This window comes from Macrobrachium nipponense, chromosome 33, assembly GCF_015104395.2.
Source record: "Macrobrachium nipponense isolate FS-2020 chromosome 33, ASM1510439v2, whole genome shotgun sequence".
Classification (NCBI taxonomy): domain Eukaryota; kingdom Metazoa; phylum Arthropoda; class Malacostraca; order Decapoda; family Palaemonidae; genus Macrobrachium; species Macrobrachium nipponense.
Genome location: NC_087219.1, coordinates 30,324,068 through 30,347,552, shown reverse-complemented (window position 1 = coordinate 30,347,552; position 23,485 = coordinate 30,324,068). Strand labels below are relative to the sequence as shown.

At 35.3% G+C, this 23,485-nt stretch overlaps 1 protein-coding gene across 3 annotated transcripts in view; it reads left to right on the top strand.

Annotated features, from left to right (window-relative positions):
* Positions 1-323: 323 nt before the first annotated feature.
* Positions 324-23,485, top strand: part of LOC135203059 (sialin-like) — a 39,923-nt gene continuing 16,761 nt past the window's right edge. Inside the window, exons 1-8 of one of the 3 annotated variants that reach the window (XM_064232661.1) lie at positions 324-598; positions 2,119-2,181; positions 4,809-5,000; positions 5,577-5,647; positions 9,444-9,521; positions 9,672-9,827; positions 10,614-10,743; positions 11,183-11,339. In XM_064232661.1, coding sequence (XP_064088731.1) covers positions 2,121-2,181; positions 4,809-5,000; positions 5,577-5,647; positions 9,444-9,521; positions 9,672-9,827; positions 10,614-10,743; positions 11,183-11,339 — 845 coding nt within the window. In that variant the 5' untranslated portion in view covers positions 324-598; positions 2,119-2,120. The remainder of the gene's footprint in view (positions 599-2,118; positions 2,182-4,808; positions 5,001-5,576; positions 5,648-9,443; positions 9,522-9,671; positions 9,828-10,613; positions 10,744-11,182; positions 11,340-23,485) is intronic. The other 2 variants (XM_064232659.1, XM_064232660.1) reach the window with 2 other exon arrangements.

The window sequence follows — 23,485 nt, the reverse complement described above, 5'->3', positions numbered from 1 at the left end:
TAAAAAATATTATGCCTTTGTTGACAATCACGCATCGTAGTTAGTCATGTTTAGTGGGTCGCCATCGAAACTTCCTACAATAATGATACTAAACGATAACAATGTTCATGACCTACTTCTGAAGTTTGAGAACCAAGCTTATTTTCTTCTCTCCTGAAGTCGTGCCCAGAATAAGACTTTAGTCAATGAATGCCCGCTGAATTGGTGGACACGTTTCAAAGATGAAGAAGAAGAAGAAGAAGTCACTGATAATGAAAATAAACAAGAAATCCAAAGGATGTCTTGTTTAATCTCTTTTGTCAGCTCTGAATTCGTGATTTTTCCAGTGAGCGGCTCATTGTTTGGACAAGCAGCAGTGTTATTTCTGACATCCTAGTGCGACGGTCGACTTTGAATCTTCGAAGGGCCGAGTTGCCAAAGCCTTTGATAATTTCAAGATTGAAGCTACTTTATACCAGGTCCACATATAATATCCAGTGGTGAATGATGTTGGTTTTATAAAAAAAAACCGTTGTAACATCCAGTTCTCGATCTAGAGAAGAGAGACCTATTTCGAAGGAGGAATATTGATCGTTGCTAGGCAAGGAGGTGTCCAGAGGTATTATTTGAAATGCTTCGGTTTTCAACTGTGTATGGTTTTAGACTTCCGAGAACAGCAGTTACTGTGATTATCTGGAATTCAAATTGACTATGAAACTAACCATTTAGAAAATTGCAGTTCCCCTGATCTGAAATTCACTTGTTTTAAAGAAAGCGTCTTCAATATTTTTGTGCAAAAAATGTTGACGAGTTTTCCATTGAGTTTTTAACAACCTGATATGCCTCATAGGGGGGTAGCGCCATCAGTGCCCCTCACGGGGTGAACTGTAGGAATTTATGGAAGGTTCTTTGCAGCGTCACTTCGGCCCCTAGTTGCAACCCCTTTCGTTCCTTTTACTGTACTTCCTTTCATGTTCTCTCTCTCTTCCATCTTCCTATTCACCCTCTTCTAACAATTATTTCAAAGTGCAACTGCTTTGAGGTTTTCCTCCTGTTACACCTTTAAATTATACCTACTCTTCATTTCCTTTCTAGCACTGAATGCCCCCATAGGTCCCAGTGCTTGGCCTTTGGCATAAACATATATTCCATTTTTAACATACGAGGATCGAACAAATGAATACGTTATCATGGCATAGCTTTTAGCGAATGTAGATGAAATGATTGTTTTGGAATTCATCCAACAGTTGGTTCTGCATAACAGGAAGACATTTCCATTTTATTTACTGAACGAATAAATATGTTGTCATTGTTTTTGTTGTTATTTTTGTAGTTGATAGTAATATCTGTTTAATTTTTTTGTAATTTTTTTGTAATTTTTTTGTAGTTGATAGTAATATGTTTAATTTTTTTTTTATTTTTGTAGCAGATGACAATATATGCTTAATTTTTTTTTACATTTTTATAGTTGATTGTAATGTCTGTTTAATTTTATTTTTTGTTATTTTTGTAGTTGATATAATATCTGTTTAATTTATTTTGTTATTTTTGTAATTGATGGTAATATCTTTTTAATTTTTTTATTTTGTAGTTGATAGTAATGTTTAATTATTATTTTCTATTATTGTAGTTGACAGTAATATCTGTTATGTAGTTGATAGTAATATCTGTTTATTTTTTTTTTAATTTTTGTAGTTGAGAGTAATGTCTTAAATTTTTGCTTTTTGAATTTTGTTTCCGTTATGATTGTAATATTTCTGTCATTCTCAACTTTGCTACTGTTTGCAATAATGATATTAAATAATATCCTTTTCTATTAAATAAAAAAACTCAATTCAACAACTACCTGCTTGTAGATGAGGGTAGCATAAACTCAATTTTGATACTGTTTGCAATAACGATTTCAAACAATATCCTTTTTATTAAATTAAAAAAACAAAAATTCAAACCAACAACTGGTTGCTTGTAGATGGGGATCGGGTAAACTCAATTTTGCTACTGTTTGCAATAATGATTTCAAACAATATCCTTTTTATTAAATTAAAAAAACAAAAATTCAAACTAGCGACTGCCTACTTGTAGATGGGGATTACACAGACTTCTGTACACGTAGATACTGAAACCTTTGTCCTTCCACAGAAATGTTCGAGCTATTCAGAGATAACCAGAGCGCTGTGGACGAATTCCTGAGAAACAGAACACGTAAGACAACTGTCAGGTTTTTATTGTTTATGGCGAATGGCTCGTCAGGCATTAACCTCAACATATAGGGTGTCCATAAAGTCCCAGTACCATTCTGAGCAATGAATACTTGTAATGGTACTGGGACTTTATGGACACCCTGTATTTCCTTTATCAATTTAGATTTCTGAAAAAAAGTATTGTTCTGGCTTAGTCTGTCCGTTTGCATTTTTTTCTGTCCGCCTTCAGATCTAAAACACTACTGAGGCTAGAGGGCTGCAAATTGGTATGTTGATCATCCACCCTCCGATCATCAAACATACCAAATTGCAGCCCTCTACCCTCACTAGTTTGTGTATTATTTGAGGTTAAAGGTATCCATAACCGTGCGTCTGGCAACAATATAGGCCAGGCCACCACCGGGCCGTGGTTAAAGTTTAATGGCCCGCGTCAAATACGGCATTATACCGAGACAACCGAAAGATAGACCTGTTTTCGGTGACCTTAATTATACGATGTACAGACAACTCGATTGCGCCGAAGTTTCTTCGCATTCAAAGAACTTCGGTTACATTTAAATACGGGAATTTTCGTCTTTCATTTATTGGGATAGGTTCTATGCCTTTTCTGAAACCATTGTTTAGAATATCATTAGAGATTTCCGAAGTTATATAGATATGTATATATATATGTATACATACACATATATATCTGTATATGTTTATATATATGTATATATCTATATGTATATATATATATATATATATATATATATATATATATATATATATATATTTACATATATATATTTATATATATATATATATATATATATATATATATATATATATATATATATATATATATATATATATATATATATATATATATATATATATATATATATATATATATATATATATATATATATATATATATATATATATATATATATATATATATATATATATATATATATATATATATATATATATATATATATATATATATATATATATATATATATATATCATATATATATATATATATATATATATATATATATATATATATATATATATATATATATATATATTATATATATATATACGTGTGTGTGTGTCTGTGTATCTGTATATATGGCAATTATGTGTACCACAGTTATATTCTCGTTCCATTTCACTTTGCGAGGAAATAATTATTTCACTAATTCTTTTTCCCTCTTGATCAACTCCATTGAAATAAATTGAATGCAACGCCTTGATGATGTCAATCGTAATTTTTGCTTTCTTCTGTCCTCGTTTTCCGAAATTACAATAACAACTTTTTCTTTCGGCACCTTTCTATTTCACTTGAAGTGAAAAAAACCTTTATTTCATGCTAAGTTTTATTGCAGGTTATTTTTCATCACTTTAGAGAATAACTAAAAAATTCAAGAAGATTCTTTTGCTTTGTGTTTTGCCTCGTAAGGTAATAATAATAATATTTTCATGATATTTATTATTAAGTGCAGTCTTACCATGTTAGCTCAAATAAAACCCTTTCATTTATAATTACTGCATTAATGTTTTGTCTTGATTTATTTAAAAGGATAATAAAAGCATTTCAAAAATGTTTATTTTCATATCGAGCTCTACCACATAAGAAAATACTAAAATTATTCTGTAATATTTATCAATTTTGAGTCACATCTTACAGCAGTGGGAATACCAATGATATCCTAAGGTCATTTACTTTGTGTTGAGTCCTATCCTCAAAATATAAGAGAGCACTACAAATATTTGGTAATATTTATCACTTTTGAGTCTCACCTTGAAGCAGTGGCTATACCAATAATATCTTAGCATCATTTACTTTATAAGGAGTCTTGATTCTTTACAAAATGCTAAACACATTTCAGCTTTATGAAAAATATTTCTTATCAAAATCCATGATCTCTCAGTGTCTCCACCTAAGTCAAAACATATTTAAAACATTAAGATTAATAAAAACTGAGCCACTTCCAACAACATTATTGCTTTAAAATAATAAAAAAGATGGCTAGATAAATATTCCAATTTTAACAACATTATAAAATTTAAATCATAAAAACATCTATAAAATTTAGATTTCTAAAAAGAGTGCTAAATAAATATTCCAATTTTAATAAAATATAAAATTTAAATCATAAAAGAGGACTAAGTAAATATTCCAATTTCAACAACATTATAAATTTTAAATTATAAAAGGAGGACTAAATAAATATTCCCATTTTAACAACATTATAAAATCTAAAATAATAAAAAGATGGCTAAATAAATACTTCAATTTTAAAATTATAAAATTTAAAAGATAAAAAAAGGAATAAATAAATATTCCAATTTTAACAACATTTATAAAATTTACATTTATGAAAAGAGGACTATATAAATATTCCCATTTTAACGACATTTATAAAATTTAAATTTATAAAAAGAGGACTAAATAAACATTTCAATTTTAACGACATTTATAAAATTTAAATTTATAAAAAAAGAGGACTATATAAATATTCCAATTTTAACGACATTTATAAAATTTTAATTTATAAAAAGAGGACTAAATTTTATAAACAACATTTATAAAATTTAAAATATAAAAAGAGGACTAAATAAGTATTCCACTTCCAGGATGGTTACCCACACGAATTTCTTTGGCCATCATGGCCTGGTTCGGCTTCGTCAACCTGTACATGGTCAGGATCAACTTGTCAGTTGCAATCGTGGTGATGGTTAGGAGGAACACCACCAGTGGCGCTGCTGTCGCCTGTGAATCTCCCTTTGGGGAGAACGTCTCTGTATCCCTGCATAATGCAGATAATGGTAATTTTGCTAATTAAATTGGTTGAATTAACTGCGAGGGGGAACGAGGCCTTTCCAACTGATAGTTCAAGCTCCTCGTCATATCTGGAAGTCTATGAATATATATATATATATATATATATATATATGTGTGTGTGTGTGGGTGTGTGTGTTATATATATATATATATTATATATATATATATTATATATATATATATATATATATATATATATATACAAACACTCACGAGGTAGGGTATACCTTAGTATATATATCCATAGTATATATATATATATATATATATATATATATATATAGATATATATATATAGATATATATATATATATATATATATATATATATATATATATATACTTGTATATACATATATATCTATATACATACATACACTATACACGTCCTTTGATATGTAGATACTGTTCCTGAAGCCAATTAAAAATAGAAATGCGTTCAATCCACAAAATCTAATTCCTTGTCCCATACTCAGTATCTTCGTTGTACAATTTTATTACTAATATATAATACATACATCAACATATCTTAGTAATTGGCTGATCCCTTTCTATCCGCAGAAACATCGGATTACTTGTTGTCACAAGGAGCTTATCAATTATCTACAGCGATCCCAACTGCACTAGATGAGGTAGGTAGGTGGTTTCCGAAGCGTAAATCCTAAAGGAATTATGTTTCCATATATTACATAACCTAATTCTGTATATGTGTGCTTATATATACATGTGTTTATCTGTTTATTTATTCATTTATTTATCTATTCATGCACTATTAATTCCTTTCAAAGGGGCTCAAAACGACGTGGTGTGAATAAATTCCGGTCCATCTCCAAAAAAAAATAAAAGAAAGAAAATTCCAAATAAACCAGCAAGAGTAATTTTGACAATATTTATTAATGTGGAAGCGGTTTCATATATATATATATATATATATATATATATATATATATATATATATATATATATATATATATGTGTGTGTGTGTGTGTGTGTGTATATATTTATATATATATATATATATATATATATATATATATATATATATATATGTAGATACACATGTATGCATGTATGTACAGTATATATGTGTATGATTTATTATCATACATATATACTGTACATACATACATGCATACATGTGTATCTACGTATGTATGTATACTCGTGATTTATTTTTACAGATAAAGAGCTCTTATCGTTTCCTGTTTAGTTTATCGCAACCTGTCCCTTCTACATCATTGTTTTAAAACATTTATTGAAAAAATTGACATACTTTTGCTAACAGATTCCTTTCATATAAATATATTTTTTATATTATATGCATATCCTTTTTTAATGTTAGTTTTATCACAACGTGATTAATAAATCACCATTTACACCTACGTGCATAAGCCAGTCGGATAAGAAAGTAATAACAATGCAAAATAGACTCTACATGACTAGCTGGTAATTCGATGAAATAGAAATGATTACAATGCGAATATGCAATGTTGCATTTTAATAATTATCTAGGATTTTTAGTATCACAAATGTTACTGCCATTTCTCGATATGAACATATTCCGAAATAAAAAATAAATGACATTCATCTCTCCCTTGCTTGATTGAAGTACAAATTAACTTTAACTCTCGTTTTCGCAAAAACCTCCAAGAAAAATTAGTTTCTTTAATTTTTTTGCACTTTTTAAAAAGCTTTTATTTACTTCAACAATGTTGAACGCAAGATTTTGTTCGTAAAAATTTTCTTAAATTTTTTCCCATAAATTATTTTTCTTTTATCTTTTATTAACAAAATACAATAAAGCAGATTTACAGTTATGTCATAGTATTTACATGATTTTTTTTATTACAAATGTTCATCATATAACATTTACCTTTCAAATAATAGCCATTTTCTATAACCTATAACCAAATACAATCTTTGTCATTAACATTTAGAATGTTTTTTCAATATACACTGTAGTAAATAAGTTGTTCATTTTAAACTTATAGCTCTCTACATACAAAATTAATACAAACTAACTCACCTAATTTAATCTCCCTCTAAGAAAATAATTTTCAGTAAGTTTCTGTATACGCTTATCCACACACACACACACAATATATATATTTATTTATATATATATATATATATATATATATATATATATATATACAATACCAACATTTTGCAATTTGTCATGTTGTTTATCGTTTCAATTTCGAGTCTCGTCTGTTTCGTAAGCTCGTGAATAAATTGATAACATTTATAACGGCATATTCAACTCTTGTATTCATATTCATATTCGGATGAATGTGGATGAAAATAAAAAATTTAAGCTTCCATATAAAGATTATTTATAAAAACGGAAAGAACGATACATTCTTGACTCTGTTTAGTGGGTTTTACCTTTCCTATCAACCACCATTTGATTGTTTAGGTGACACATAGCAGTTGTATAGTTAACGGCAAGGAAAAGAACCAATCAGCGAAGCGATCCAAAAAAGCCGACGGGAAATAGTTCTCAAAGGATCCGGTAGTTGGCAGCACTTTGCAGTGGCCTGGTAATGTGGGCAAATCCATTTTGAAGACGGGGGAGGAAGGGCGCTGAATTTACGTTTAAAATGTAATTCCTCGATAGTTACATCAGTTTCCTTGTACTTAATGTTATGGATATATGTTATCGATTACGTAGATTTTAATATTTATAAAATTGAAAGCTTCTCTCACTTATTAGTCGATCATAATTCCACGTTGACCATCATTTCAACCCTCGGTTTTTCCCGCCCAATCTGCTGTGTTTGTATAGAGTCCTTGCCAAGGACTCCTTATAAGGGGAGTGTTGTATGTTATCATTCAGTAGATGAGACCAACTTCACTCAGACCAATAGATGGAGCAAGCGTGCACTTTTGAAGCAATAGAATATTACGTTAGAAAATAGGGTACTAGCTGAAGTATTCAAACAATAATTAAAGCTGTCTTTAGACTTTAGATTAACGTTCGTTACGGTGGATTTTATGCGTTAATTAATTTTGGTATTATTCTTATCTGGGAATTGAGAGAGAGAGAGAGAGAGAGAGAGAGAGAGAGAGAGAGAGAGAGTAGTTGAAAAAGTTCATTGCCTTCATAACGGCGCATGAGTGAGGCAGGAATTGTTGTTCACGATTCTTGTAAATCAACTATACTCTGTTTTTTTTTCATCTGTCCATCCGCCTGTGGTGTTTTTGCATGGTAACACTGCGTCCCGGGCTTTAGATAGTTACATTCAGGTCACATTCAACAATTATAATAATATCCTATTTCGAATATGAACGGTGTAATTCGCATACAGTAAATTATTAAAACACTTTTCAGTTGCAAATGTACACCCAGATATCCTTTTATTTAACCTAGCACTTACACACAGCGTAACTATTTACCGGGACGCAGTGTTACCATACACAAACACCATAGGCGGATGAACAGATGAAAAAAACAGAGTATAGATGATGACACGACATACGATTCCAAAAAAACCCTTTGTTTTTCAAAAAATGTCCCCCACTCCTATGTTTCCTCTTAATTGAATTTCGTCTGCTCAGAATTTTCATCCCCAGTGCTTTTATGCCTCAATTCATCCTTCTATTAATTTGGGCCCCTTGTCAAAAACTTTCTCCTTTCTTTCAAGGTTCGAAGACTATTGGCAAGGATGGTTTCTGCAACCCTTTTCATTTTACCTTCTGTTCAATCTCCAGCTAATTATTTCTCAAGACAGAAAAAAGTCCTTTATTTATTTCCTTTGTGCTTTCTTCATTGATTTTTATTTGAAGGCCACCCAGGACACCGTCAAGGGGAAAGTCCTTGCTTTCTCACAAGGAATTCCTCACTTTCACGTCTCACTTTGTTTATTGGTAATCTTAAGGATTTAATCTGTTATGATGAATAAATATATATCTTAAACTGCATACATATATATATATATATATATATATATATATATATATATATATACGGAGGAAGGAGAACCATCATAGCATTACTTATTCATTATCCAAAACCAGAGAACGTCACTCACTTTTTAACTCCAACAAAGTAGGTACTGACTTAAGCATTCTTCACTTCTTATTTTATTTCTAAAATTATTTTTTAGAATATTTAAGTTTTTATATTGTTCCATTTTTATTGACATTAATACTGTGTCTTGTTTCAATTAGTGTATTTTTTATATTTTACAGCCCCGAATATGAGACCCAAAGTCTCGAAAATTTGGATGATAAAAAATAATGCTACGTTGGCTTTTCTCCATCCTGTTTGTACTGAATTTACGGCGTTCCAGATGCCAAAACCTTCCTATATATATATACATAATATATTATATAATATATATATATATTATATATATATATATATATATATGTATAGCAGATATATGACCGAGTATTCACAATCCACATTCTTTATTTTCCAGGAGGGTGAAATGCCCTGGGACGAAACGACTCAGGGTCTGGTCCTCGGAGCTTTCTTCTACGGATATTCCCTCACGCAGGCAAGTTGAAAATGTGGATTTGTTAATGACTCTCTCTCTCTCTCTCTCTCTCTCTCTCTCTCTATCTCTCTTCTCTTCCCTTCTCTCTATCCTCCTCTCTCTCTCTTCTCTCCCTGTTCCCACAAAGCGTATAACTGAGACAACTTTCAGATTGCAGGAGGTAGAATGGCGGAGCTCTACGGAACGAAGATAGTCTTCGGACTCTGCATCCTGGCGGGTGGAATTTGCGCGATCCTGTCCCCCGTGATGGCTCGGGCGCATTATGGGGCCCTGATTGGGTTACGTGTCGTCCAGGGAATGTTCCAGGTAGGAATCTGGAATTCCTGGGAATTCAAAGGAAATTTATGAGGAGTCATTCGTGTTAGTAAAATGGGAATAAATTCAGTATTGCGGTGTCGATACTGATGCGTTGAGGAATTAGAATTCATCAAGGAATGTTCCAGGTAGGAATCCGGAATTCCTGGAAATTCAAAGGAATTTTATAATGAATCAAAGGCATCAGAAGAATGGGAATGAATCCAGTATTGTGAAGTCGATATGAGAATAGTAGAAGGATATTACAGAAGACTTGAGGAATTAGAATTCATCAAGGAATGTTCCAGGTGGGAATCTGGAATTCCTGGGAATTCGATGGATATTGTTGATGATTCATAAGTATTAGGTCAATAATATATTTAAAATTAATCGTAATTCAGGTATAAAATTATTAGAAAAAGGGTCGATAATATATTACAAATTTCTCCCTATGAGGGTAGTGCCGTCAGTGCACCTCATGCGGTGCATTGTAGGCACTACTTAAGGTTCTTCGTAGCGTCCCTCGGCCACTAACTGTAACCTCTTTCTTTATTATTACTGTACCTCCGTTCATATTCTCTTTCTTCCATACGGCTATCCACATTCTCTTAAACAATTATTGTTTCCCTCCTATTCTGAATTTCTTCTTCAGCGCTGAATGACCTCAAAAGCCCCAGTGCTTGGCCCTTTTGGCCCAAATTCAACATTCTCTTCTGAATTTAACATAACTCTTCAGCCACCGTAAATTAACTTTAAAGTCGCGAAGATGAATCGTGTCTCGCTGAGATTTATATTCAGTCATTTCCAGGGAGTTTATTTCCAGGGAGTCTCTATTTCCAGGGAGTCTCTTGGCCGTCCATGCACGCCTGCATATCTCGATGGATTCCTCCGATAGAGCGGCCGAGATTCATAGCCATCGTCTACCTCGGTAAGGCTCCAATTACCCATCTTTCGTGTGGTGATATATGACTGAGATTATAATTAGTATCCGTGTTCATTTTTTTGGATGGAAACTGGCCGTAATCTATAGTGGCTATAATCTGAGATAAAATGGTTTTTGGTGAGATGATATATTACACATTATATTTTGTATCCACGTTTATTTTCTTGGATGGGATACTGGCTGTAATCTGTGATAAAATGATAATATTCTGTATCCACGTTTATTTTTTTGAATGGAAAACTGGCTGTAATCTGTGTGATAAGATGCTGTTTCATATAGTGATATATTACAGAGATTATATTCTGTATCCACGTTAATTTTCTTGGATGGGAAACTGCCAAAGATGGAGTATGACTGCGTGACTGAGTGTGATGAAAAATAAAGCTCTGTAAATCCTTAGATATCCTCCTATTTTCTCCCACAGCAAGCACTTTGAGCTCTGCCATGACACTTCCTCTGTGCGGGGTTATTATCGACAACCACGGCTGGGCCTCCCAATTTTACGTGATGGGGGCTCTCTCTCTCCTGTGGTGCTGCTTCTGGTTCGCTTTCATGTACGATTCGCCCGATGAGCATCCAAGGTAGGCACTGAAAAGTCCTATTTTCAATTCCTAGATGGCACTCTTGTGACAACTGGCTTCAAACTCTGTGCTTAAATACCTTGCGGCAAATTCCCGAGAGGTATACTATAGTAGATTCACATCAACCGTGCATATGATTTCTAGGCCCGTCCCTTACGACCCTCCTGATAGGCTGTTGGTAAGCCAATCACAGGGCTGGAAACTCTCACAGTCTCTCAAGATTCCACATAGGCATGATGTATGCTCCACCTCTCCTGAGGGATACGTCTTTCAAAAGTATCCTTCAGGAGAGGTGGAACATACATCCTGCCCATGTGAAATCTCTCGAGAGACAGAGTTTACATCCCTATGACTGGCTTATCAACAGCCAATTAGGAATCTACTGCAGTATTGCACCAGCTCAGGTTTTTTTGCCATCCTCCTAGGTTAGGTTAGGTTAGGTTAGGGTGGGTTAGGTTAGGTAACTTTAAAGAATATCCTGCAGGTAATTTGTGTGGGGAACATAATGAGATTATTTTCAAGAAGATTCTATGGTTAGTTATTAAGATATGGCGACCTGCTTTCTTCAGGGAAGGTACCGATACTCGGTTACAGTTATCTTATTAACATGGAACAAAAGGTTTAAAATTTTTATTATTGTAAAGTGATTACTTGCATGTTGATTGTACTGATATTAAAATAACAGTGTGTGTGGAAATAAATCTCTGGGTACACGTGTGTGTATGCATATACAATTATATATATATATATATATATATATATATATATATATATATATATATATATATATATATATATATACAGGGTGTCTCAAAAAAATGTACTTACTCGTGATATTCCTAATGACATGTTTTGCGACGTTTGCGAATCCCTTGGTGCGTGTTATCAGCGTTGTCTGGACAATAATGGTCATCAATTTGAACATTCGCAAACATGATTCTTCAAACACATTTGTCTCATGTATTCGATGCTATTTCATTTCGCTCTATGTCCATAAATAAAGGTTTTCTCATAATTCTAAGAGTGAGTACATTTTTTTGAGGACACCCTGTATATATATATATATATATATTATATATATATATATATATATATATATGTTGTATATACATATATACATATATACATATTATATATTTCATATATCTATATATATGAATTTATACATACATATATTGTGAATATACGAATATTATTATATGTTAGTACTTCCATAACGAATATATATTCTCTTTGACTGTGTAAATGTGTTAGAAGAGAGTTTTCCAACATTTCTCAGATTCCTTAGTTATCTTAAAGTTATAGGATGTCTAAAATGTATGTTTAGATTTCATATAACATAATTTAAAAGTATATAACATAGAATGTAAAGAAAGAGAGAGATTAACTTTGTTCCCAGATAGAATTGTTCCCACAACTTTTTATCGCCTCGAGATTAGAGACCTTGAAGTCTCCATTTTGTTATCATAATATGTCAGTCTGAATCAATCTTACTTGCTCAAGGAGTCTGTTTTGTTGGGTACAGGTCTTTGTTGAGCTAATGTGTTCATGACTGGTTTCATATGTGTATGTCTTTGCTGAGTAGCACGTGAAGATTTCACGATTTTTCTGTAAAGTTATGTCATATTAGAAGCTTCTAGAAGGATTGCACCATCTTTCGTGTGTCCAAAACGTTTTGAGCCCGCCAGTCTCTTGAAGTGCCCATACAAGGAGAAAGAAAGCATTCAATCAGATTTAAATCTGCACAGTGTTTAGATCTCCCACCCCCCTCTCTCTCTCTCTCCCGCATCACTTTTGAAATCTTATTAACGTAACGTAATTGGTCACTCATAACTTGTAGATTTCAGATTTGATATTTCTTAGAGTTATTTAGTATTATTTAGTGCTTTTTGTGGAATCTGAGCAAACATTGTACAAGTTTGTAACAGCGCCTTTTTATTTTTTGAAATATTGTGAATTGTGTGGTGAAACTGTGAAATGAGCTGCAGCAGAAAGAAAATTGGTACCAAGGTAATGTTATACAGTTTTTATTAGTTGCAACTAATAGTTACAAGGGTTTAGAGAAATAATAGTTACATTGGTTTGAGTGAAACGGTTTCAATTTTTACACATTGCAAATTTTTGTTTTGTGTTTGTTTCATTTTCTTATTGAAGTGATTTTTTGGTATGTGTGTTTATCCATTGTCTTATTGAAGTTTGTGTTTTTATTTTATATTCTGTGTGATTGGTGCTTTTTTACAATTTTGGTATTTTCAACATTTTCTGTGTTTTCATTTGCATTTACAATTTAATTAGCTTAGTTATTTTCATTAAGTAATCGTTGCATTTACTTAGAATTCTTTTCAAGTTTTATTGTTGTTTAGCACTTGTGAATTAATTTCCAAATTTTAATTAAAACCTAACACTTTTGAATTTTGAATGAATCAATTTTCTTGAATTTTGTGATATATCAATTTTGATTTAATTTTACATAATTAATTCAAGAATTAATTAAACTTTGCTTTGTTTGCAAGTAACAGTTAATCTCCCTGATATTGTGAATTTTACTTATAAATTTTGAGTTTGATAATAAATTTTTGTATTTCAAATTTTTATAAGTGTTTTCTTTTTCACCAGTAGAAACTTGTAGTGGGAATTGAGCTGCTTTCCTTCAATTTACTTGAAGTGAGTTAGAATCAGGGAAGTACTTAGACTTCCGAAATCAGGGAAATACTTAGACTTTTAGAGTTGTTGATGGAATGATGCCCTTTAATTAATTTAATTACTTACAAGATTACCTCACACCTGTTTTGATGAACTCAGTCTGATGTTCTGCAATACTGGTAAGTTGTTAAAGGGATCACTGTTGCCTTTAGAGTATTCAGTCGTTTAGTACCTGTGATGAAGGTTCAGGTGTCTGGCTGTTGTGAGGTAACAATTAATGATTGGTAAGTGTAGTAACCAGGTACTTGGCACTTTGTCAAAAGTATTAATGGTGCCCAGAGACCCGGGAAAACAGATTGTTATTATCACTCTAGTCTATACTGGTGGTGTTAGGGATATATTTTGTTAGGAGAATGACTGTATAATTTTTGTTTTGCATTTATTGTATTGTAAGTTTTGCCTTTATTGTATTGTAAGTTGATAACTTAGAGAAAAGGGCTCAGTTCAAGGTTCAGGAATTTTTAGCAGCCCCTTCCATCCAAGTGTTATCTGAAACCACTTTAACTAAAGCACAGTGGAACGCTTTAGCAGTGGCATGTGGTGGTTATGTGTCAGCTAGTATAGTAAAGGCACAAATAAAATGTATTGCTATGGAATCCTTGATAGACTCTGGTAGAATTACTGATGAAGATGAGTTAGAATTGGGTCAAGAGTTGTTAAATGTAGCACATGCTGATCTTATGAATAAGCAAGCGGAAAAGAAAGAGAGAAGTGATGCAGAGTTAGAGCTTAGACGCATTGAAGCAGAAGAGAATTTTATTAAGCTGAAAATTCAGGGTGAAAGAGAGAAAATGCAAGCTGAAAGAGAAAGAGTAAACAGGGAAAAACAAGAAAGAAGAGAAAGAGAAGAAGAAAAAGCAGCCGAAGAGGAAAGAGAAAGAGTAAGGTTTGAAAGGGAGATGGAATTGATAAGAGCTATTTCCACATTACCTGTGACACCATCTAACCCTAACCAAGGTAATCAAGACCCTGTATTTGATGTAGTAAGAGTACAGAAGTTAATCCCTAAGTTTACTGAAGAAGCTCCAGATGAGTTTTTTTATTACTCTGAGAAAGTGGCTTCAGGTATGGGATGGCCAGAAGATAAATGGTCAGTTTTGCTACAAAGTGTCTTAATTGGTAAAGGGAAAAGTGCTTATCTAGCCTTAACAGATGATCAGTATAAAGACTACAAGGTGCTTAAACACAGTGTGCTACAAGTTTACCAGATGACCCCAGAGTACTACAATGAAAGATTCAGAAATTTAAAAAAAGATGAGAAGAGAACCTTCGTAGGTTATGCTTACAAGGTGAGAAGGTGTTTTTAACGTTAGTTAGAAGCAGCTAAAGTTAAAACTTTTGATGAGTTAGAAGAATTACTTGTTCTTGAATAGTATCTTAGGGGGATTCCTGAACATATAAGAGCCTATCTGTGAGAGAGAGAGAGAGGTTAAGAAACTTGACAAAGGTGCTACACTAAGTGAAGATTACAATACAAAATAAACGCAATAACAATGTCAAGTACCAGTCAACAACACCCAGGTTTTAAGTCTCATCCAAATACCAGGAACAAATTTAATGGGAAACCTACAAGTGATACTACCAAGAGTACACAAGGTAATACACCTCAGCAAGTTAATGTGAAATCCTCATCCAATTTTTCAAGACAGTTACAGAAACCTAATGTTGTCTGCTTCAAGTGTGGAAGAGCAGTACACTTCAATCAAGAGTGTTACCGGAATCAACAGCTGTCAAAGCCAGTTGGTCAAGTAGTGAAAGGTGACCAGATGAAACAAACTATGAAGAGCAGTGTGGGAAAGATAAAACTCCAGAGAAGAATGAGACTATACTAGTTAGCAACCAGTGGAAATATAACCCCAAGCAGTGAGTGGCTTAGCAGTATGGAGGCTTTTAAGCCATATATCTATGAGGGTATGCTGTCAACTCAAGGGGAAAGTGTGCAGGTACCAGTCAAGATATTATGTGATACAGGGAGTAACCATAGTGTGGTAGTATGTGGTGCTCACCCTCAGTTGGAGAAGAGTCTCACAGGAGATGCAGTTATTTTGAAGGGTATATAGGAGGAGAGGAAGTAACTCCTATATGCCACTTACACCTGTCATGTGAATTGGTGGCAGGGAATATTGATTTTGCTGTAAACGACTCACTGGCTGTGGAAGGTGTACATGTTCTGTCGGGGAATGAAGTTGGTGATGTGCCATTTATTCCTTGTCCTGCAGTGACAGACAAACCATTGAGGATTAGTCCTGCAGTAGAGTTGGAGAAGAATAACCCCCACCTGTTTCCTAGTTGTGTAACTACCAGAAATATGAAGAGGACTATGACTGCAAGTGAAGAAACTGAGGATTTACATGCCCAAGAAGGATCAATTGAAGGATCTTTGTGCTTAGAAGAATTGCTGTAGGGAAGTGATGTTTCCCCTAGTGCTGACCAAGAAGAGATTTCCCAAGAAGAAGAAGAAGAAAGAGGAAGAACCTGTTGTTCCTGAAGAGACTCCAAGTAGTCAAAGTGTTCCTGAGGACAGTAGTGAAACTACAGTAGCTGAGTTAGTACATGTAGAGAATCCAACCCTTGAAGTTGGTCAAGTGACAAGAGAGAAGCTAATGGACTTTCAGAAGAAGGATGCATCGTCAGCTGATTTGTTCTTCAGAGTTGTTGATCGAGAAGAGATGCAACAAATTCCTACCTGTTATTATCTGAAGGAAGGTTTGCTGATGAGGAAGTGTAGACCTACAAATATTCCAGGAGATGCTGTATGGGGCGAATATCATCAAATTTTTATTCCATATCCATTGAGAAAGCAAGTGGTAGCAGTAGCTCATGAGTCTGGACATATCGGAATCAGGAAGGCTGTGGAAAAGATCATGAAATATTTTTTCTGGCCTGGACTTCACAAAGATGTTAGCAGGTTTTGTCGAGAGTGTCATACCTGCCAGATAGCTGGAAAACCGAATGAAACCATCAAGAAAGCCCCCCTACAACCTATAGAAGTTAGAGAAGAACCCTTTAGCAAAGTGAATATAGACATGGTTGGACCGCTGCCAAAGTCAAAGAAGGGAAATGAGTATTTGTTAATATTAATGTGTCCTGTGACAAGATATCCAGAGGCAATCCCTGTTAGAAACATATCTGCCAAGATAGTTGCTGAAAAACTTGTGGAGTTTTTCTCAAAGTTTGGTATACCATAAATAGTACAAAGTGACAGAGGAACCTATTTTACTTCAAAGTTATTCCAGGATGTGATGAATCTGTTAGGAGTAAAACAACAGTTATCCACTGCTTATCATCCAGAAACTTAAGGTGCCTTAGAGAGGTTCCACCAGACATTGAAAAGTATGCTGACAAAGTATTGTTCTGGGTCAGGAAGAGAATGGGATGTTGGTTTACCATTAATGTTGTTTGAAGTTATGAATATTCACCTAATGAAATGATTTTTGGTAGAGAAGTGAGAGGACTGTTGAAGATTCTTCCAGAAAATTGGGAAGAAAATCAAGGAGAGTATGTGAAGAACATAAGGAAAAGGTTGGAAGAAATGAGAAAATTCTCTTTAGAAAATCTGCAAGTCAAGAGAAAATGAAAATGAGATATGATGCTAAGACTAAGCTAAGAATTTTTAGTGTTGGTCAACAAGTGCTAGTGTTCTTACCTGTCAAGAGATTTCGCCTCACTAATAAATTTCAAGGTCCTTACAAGATAATTGAGAAGTTAAGTGATAGAACTTATGTGACTGAAACACCAAAAAGAAGAAGAAGACAAAGGAAATACATGTGAACCTCTTGAAACCTTATTTCTCAGAAACTGAAACTGTGTCAATAACACAAACAACTTCATCTACAGAAGACGATGATGGCTACAAATTAGGAGCTGAAAGCAAGATGAATAATTCTTCAATTTTGGAAAATTTAGAGGATAAACTGAAACATCTGAGTGTTGAACAAGGTGAAGACTTAAGTGAAGTAATTAGAAGTTTCCCAGGAATTTTTGCAGATGTACCTAGGCATACTGATCTGACCAAGCATGAAATCAAGATTCAAGAAGATGGAAAACTTTTCAAGCAAAGAGCCTATCGCTTATCACCTTATCATCGAGATGTTTTGAAGAAAGTAGATGAGTATTTGCTGCAACATGGATTAGCAGAACCCAGTTCAAGTCACTTCAGTTCTCCATGAGTGTTAGTGAAGAAACCTGATGGTTCATTTAGGATGTGTACTGATTATAGGAAACTGAATTCTATCAGTGTGGCTGACAATTATCCTTTGCCTCTTATAGATCAGTTACTTGATAATATTGGGCAAACCAAGTTTGTTTGCAAGATAGACTTGTTGAACGGATATTATCAAATTCCCTTAGATGAGAATGCGAAGTTGTTGTCAGCTTTTATTACTCCTTTTGGACTGTATCAGTATACTGTTCTGCCATTTGGTCTGATGCATGCACCTGCAACATTTCAATGAGCGATGGATCAACTGGGTGACATAGTGATTTACTATGCAACATGGGAAGAACATCTGAAGATACTGAGGAAAGTTTTCAAGAAGCTACAAGAAGCAGGACTAACAGTCAACCTAGAGAAGAGTGAGTTTGGAAAGGCAACTGTGCAGTATCTCGGGTTTGAAGTTGGGAAAGGCCTTCTAGCTCCAGTAAATGCTAATGTAGAAGGTATCCGTAAGTCTACCCCACCTACTACCAGGAAACAGCTACAGAGATTTTTAGGCATGGCTGGATTCTATCGTCATTTCTGCCCAAATTTCTCAGCCTTAGTAGCTCCCTTGACAGACTTAACTAGTCCCAAAGCTAAGTTTGTTTGGACTCCAGAGTGTCAAGAATCCTTTGAGAAGGTAAAAGCCATTTTAACTTCAAGACCAGTACTTCAAGCTCCAGATTTCAACAAGAAATTTGTGATACAAGTTTATGCTTCTATCTGTGGCATTGGAGCTGCTCTACTTCAAGAAGATGAAAATAACATCTATCATTCTGTGTGCTTCATGTCTTCAAAACTGAAAAAAACATCAGAAAGTATACTCGACAATTGAGAAGGAAATTTAGCCTTAATCACAGCATTGAAAAAGTTTGAAGTGTATGTGAACAGACCTAGGAAGGAATGAAAAACCACAATCAAAGACTGACCAGGTGGTCTTTGTGCTTGCAACAGTATAACTTACGAGTGCAGCACATTAGTGGCAAAAACAATGTAGTTACTAATTATTTATCCCGTTGCGAATCGTTGGATTGAATACCGTGATAACCAATCCTCTTGGGGGAGGTATATTATATGCTGGTACTTCCATAATGAATATATATTCTCTTTGACTGTATAAAGTGTGTTAGAATAGAGTTTTCCAACTTTTCTAAGATTCCTTAGTTAGCTTAGAGTTATAGGATATCTAAAAATATATGTTCAGATTTCATATAACATAATTTAAAAGTATATAATGTAGAATGTAAAGAAAGAGAGAGATTAACTTTGTCTGTTCCCAGATAGAATTGTTTCCACAACTTTTTATCGTCTCGAGATTAGAGACCTCAAAGTCTCCGTTTTGTTATCATAACATGTCAGTCTTAATCAATCTTACTTGCTTGAGGGGTCTTTTTTGTCAAATACGTGTCTTAGTGGGCTAATGTGTTCATGACTGATTTCATGCACGTATGTCTTTGCCGAGTAGCACATGAAGATTTCACGATTTTTCTGTAAAGTTACATCATATTAGATGCTTCTAGAAGGATTGCACCATCTTTCGCGTGTCCAAAACGTTTTGAGCCCGTCAGTCTCTTGAAGTGCCCATAAAAGGAGAAAGAAAGCATTCAATTAGACTTAAATCCTCATAGCGTTTAGATTTCCTCTCTCTCTCTCTCTCTCTCTCTCTCTCTCCCATCACTTTTGAATTTAGATTTGATATTTCTTAGAGTTATTTAGTATTATTTACTGCTTTGTGTTGAATCTGAAAAAAAACATTGTACAAGTGTGTAACAGCGCCTTTTTATTTTTTGAAATATTATGAATTGTGTGGTGAAACTGTGAAATGAGCTGTAGCAGAAAGAAAGTTGGTACCAAGGTAATGTTATACAGTTTTTATTAGTTGCAACTAATAGTTACAAGGGTTTAGAGAACTAATAGTTACATTGGTTTGAGTGAAACGGTTTCAATTTTTACACTTTGCAAATTTTTGTTTTGTGTTTGTTTCATTTTCTTATTGAAGTGATTTTTTTGGTGTGCGCATTTATCCATTTATTTATTGAAGCGTGTTTTTATTTTATATTCTGTGTGATTGGTGCTTTTTTACAATCTTGGTATTTTCAACATTTTTCTGTGTTTTCATTTGAATTCACCATTTAACGCATAAACGCCTATTGGACGTATTTTACGTCAACGAAAATTGTCTGTTGGGTGCTTAATTGACGTAAAATACGTCGACGCTAAGAAGGTTTTAAAAAAATTTGTGGAAAAATAGTTATAGGCCTACTTCGCAAAATCTTTTGAATCACAGCCTTGAGGGATGCTGGGAGTTCACGGATTGAGTTGTTGTTTTGTTTACAAGCATTACCCAGCCGCGCATGTGCGAATTGCTTTCTTCTCGCACCAGCAAGCATCAGCAACACGTCGCCCGAGAGCGATCTTTCGCCGCATTCGTGTTTTGCCGAACTTTTGCGAGAGTTTTAGTATTTGTGGTGGTACAAGATGTACGTAGAGATGTCTGAATGTAGAATGGAGCGCAAAAGGCCCGTAATGCCTCTAGGTAGGGATCGTGTGAGACGTATTTTATACTTGGATTCTGGAGAGGGACCAAGCAACCAAGATGACCTAGCTCCTCAACGCCGTTTTGTGCGGCCTCGTGTGGCCGAAAGTGTCCAAGCACCATATCGTGTGCCTTTTACAATCCCTAGGAAGCATTGGGGTGTCCTGAGGGGCATTCGTAGGCATTTGGGAGGCCTCGAACAAAAGGAGCTCGATTGAGAGCAGCTCGCAAGTCCTCATTTTGATGGCAGTTGGTCATCTGGTGACGAGGACATCACTCCCAATGTAAGTGATGATGAATATTTGCCCCCAATGTCCATACGGGAGTCACAGGCTGAAAGTGAGTTAGAGTTTAGTGGTCTTAGTGCCTATGGGGGGGAGTCTGAAGAGGAGGAGGAGGAGTTGTCGAGTTTTGTTGTTGAGGACGAAACAGAAAGCGAGGGCAAAAGTGAGGGAGATTGGCGAAACCGTGCCAGGCATGTGTGAGTGCGCACACTCGGGCCCGTAGAATGTCGGAGCATCGCTCCAGCCTAGGTGAAGGCCGTTCGATCCGAGAGTGACGAGGGGTGGTCGGAGGACCCCAGCCCACCTAACATGCACCCATTCACGGCAGCACCTGGGCTCACCGTACCTATTCCTCTCACTGCTCTGGGGTTCATTCAGCTGTTCCTGATGCGGCAATTGCTGGAATTCCTGGTAGTAGAGATGACGGACTACGCTCGGTACTGCCGTGACTAACTGCGGACGACGTTGTCGTATCCCTGGCCGGGCTGCAACCTCATGGACATGGCGCATTTTTTGGGGCTCCACATTTTTTTTGGAATGACGCCTGCTACCAACGTCAGGCAATATTGGAGGCAGAATTTTTTTCAAGTATGTCCAATGTGCCCGGCATTATGGGCTATGATAGTTTCCTGGCATTGGACAGGTATTTCAACGCCTTCAAACGGAGGGCCATACCCCGGAATAACCCCGACCGCCTCATCTTAGTCCGCCCAGTGTTGGATTACATTCGTGAACCGTGCCAGTTTCTTGTGGTTCCTGGCAAGAACCTCTCTTTGGGTGAGGGGATGATGCCTTACAAAGGACGTCTTAGCATAAAAGTGTACAATTCCAAGGAGCCAAAGAAATATGGTGTAAAGTAATTCCTTATTACAGAGTCCATCACTGGATACGTTGTGGACTTCTCTGTGTATCCCGGGGTCTTCTCCATGCTGCGTGACACTGTGTTCGGTCTTGTGGATCGTTTCCGTAACCAGAGATACCACCTGTCTATGGATAATTATTATAACTCGGTATCCCTGGCCCAGGAACTGTATGAAGCAGGTGTGCACATCAGTGGTACCCTTCGGTTGGTGCATGGGGCCCTGAATGTCCTGAAGAGGTTCACTAGCCAGCTGCAACATCTGGCAAGGGAAAACACAGAGTGGATGCGTAAGGGAGATGTCTTCGTCATCTGTTGGAAGGGGGTCCAACTCGTCCCCATGATTACAATGAGTCATGAGCCCATCCAAGAAGAGGTCGTTCAGTGGAAGAAGACAGGTCGGCAGAGCCGAGTTACGTATGAGGAGTTTTGTGTCGAGTGGCCTACCATCACTGGGCACTACAATGGGCGTATGGGAGGAGTTGATCTCTTTGATCAACTCATCCAGTATTATCCCTTCGCCAGGAGAACCAGGAGGTGGACACAGAAGCTCCTCAAATACATACTTCAGTTGGCCCTCCAGAATGCCTACATCCTCTACTGTGGGTACAATTTGGACCTCTGGAGGTTGTCCCACATCCAGTATCTTGAGGTGGCCAGGAATGCCCTCATCAACTTTAATCCAGATGGGTGACCTTCCATCACCGTCCCCCTGCCCCAAGCTCCAGATCTGCCCCTAGAGGAAAGGGCAGATGTTAGGGGGGCCATCCTCAGTCGTCCTGCTGCTGCTGCCGCTGCCCCTGCTGCCGCTGCCTCTGCTGCCACCCACGCTCAGATTCCAACTTCCTGTCAGATAGTGGACCCTGTATGCCGGCTGCACCCAGGAGATCACACACTGGACCCCCTACAAGGGCGCAGGCAGAAACGGTACCAGGTGTGCCATATGAATGGCAGAAGGAGAGACACCCGGTTCTTCTGTCGCACCTGCAATGAAGCACTTTGCAGGATCGGGGAGTGTGACCGCAAGTACCACATTGTGGTCATATATAGGAATGCGCCTGCCCAAGTGACAACGGAGGGTGCAGACGCCGAAGGGCGGCGGGCCATCAGCAGTAAGGGCGCGTGTCTCCCTCCTCCACCTGTACCTCGTCATGTCGAGAGGAAAAAAATACAAGACTCTTCAAAGGAGGAGGAAGAAAACAAGAATAGAACGAAGAGTCAGGATTATGAGTGAGTATTCTGCATTGATTTTATATTTAGTTTTATATATATTACACGTTTTTATATATCTGTATTTACTGGTGTTTTGTATATAATTTCACTTTATGAAAAAAAAAAAGTTTTTCACCTGCATTCCTTTTAGTTATGTATTCGTACCAGTATATATATATATATATATATATATATATATATATATATATAGTATATATATATATAGATATATATATGATATGATATATATATATATATATATATATATATATATATTTATGATATATATATATATATAGGATATATATATATAGATAATATATATATATAGATATATACATATTATATCTATAT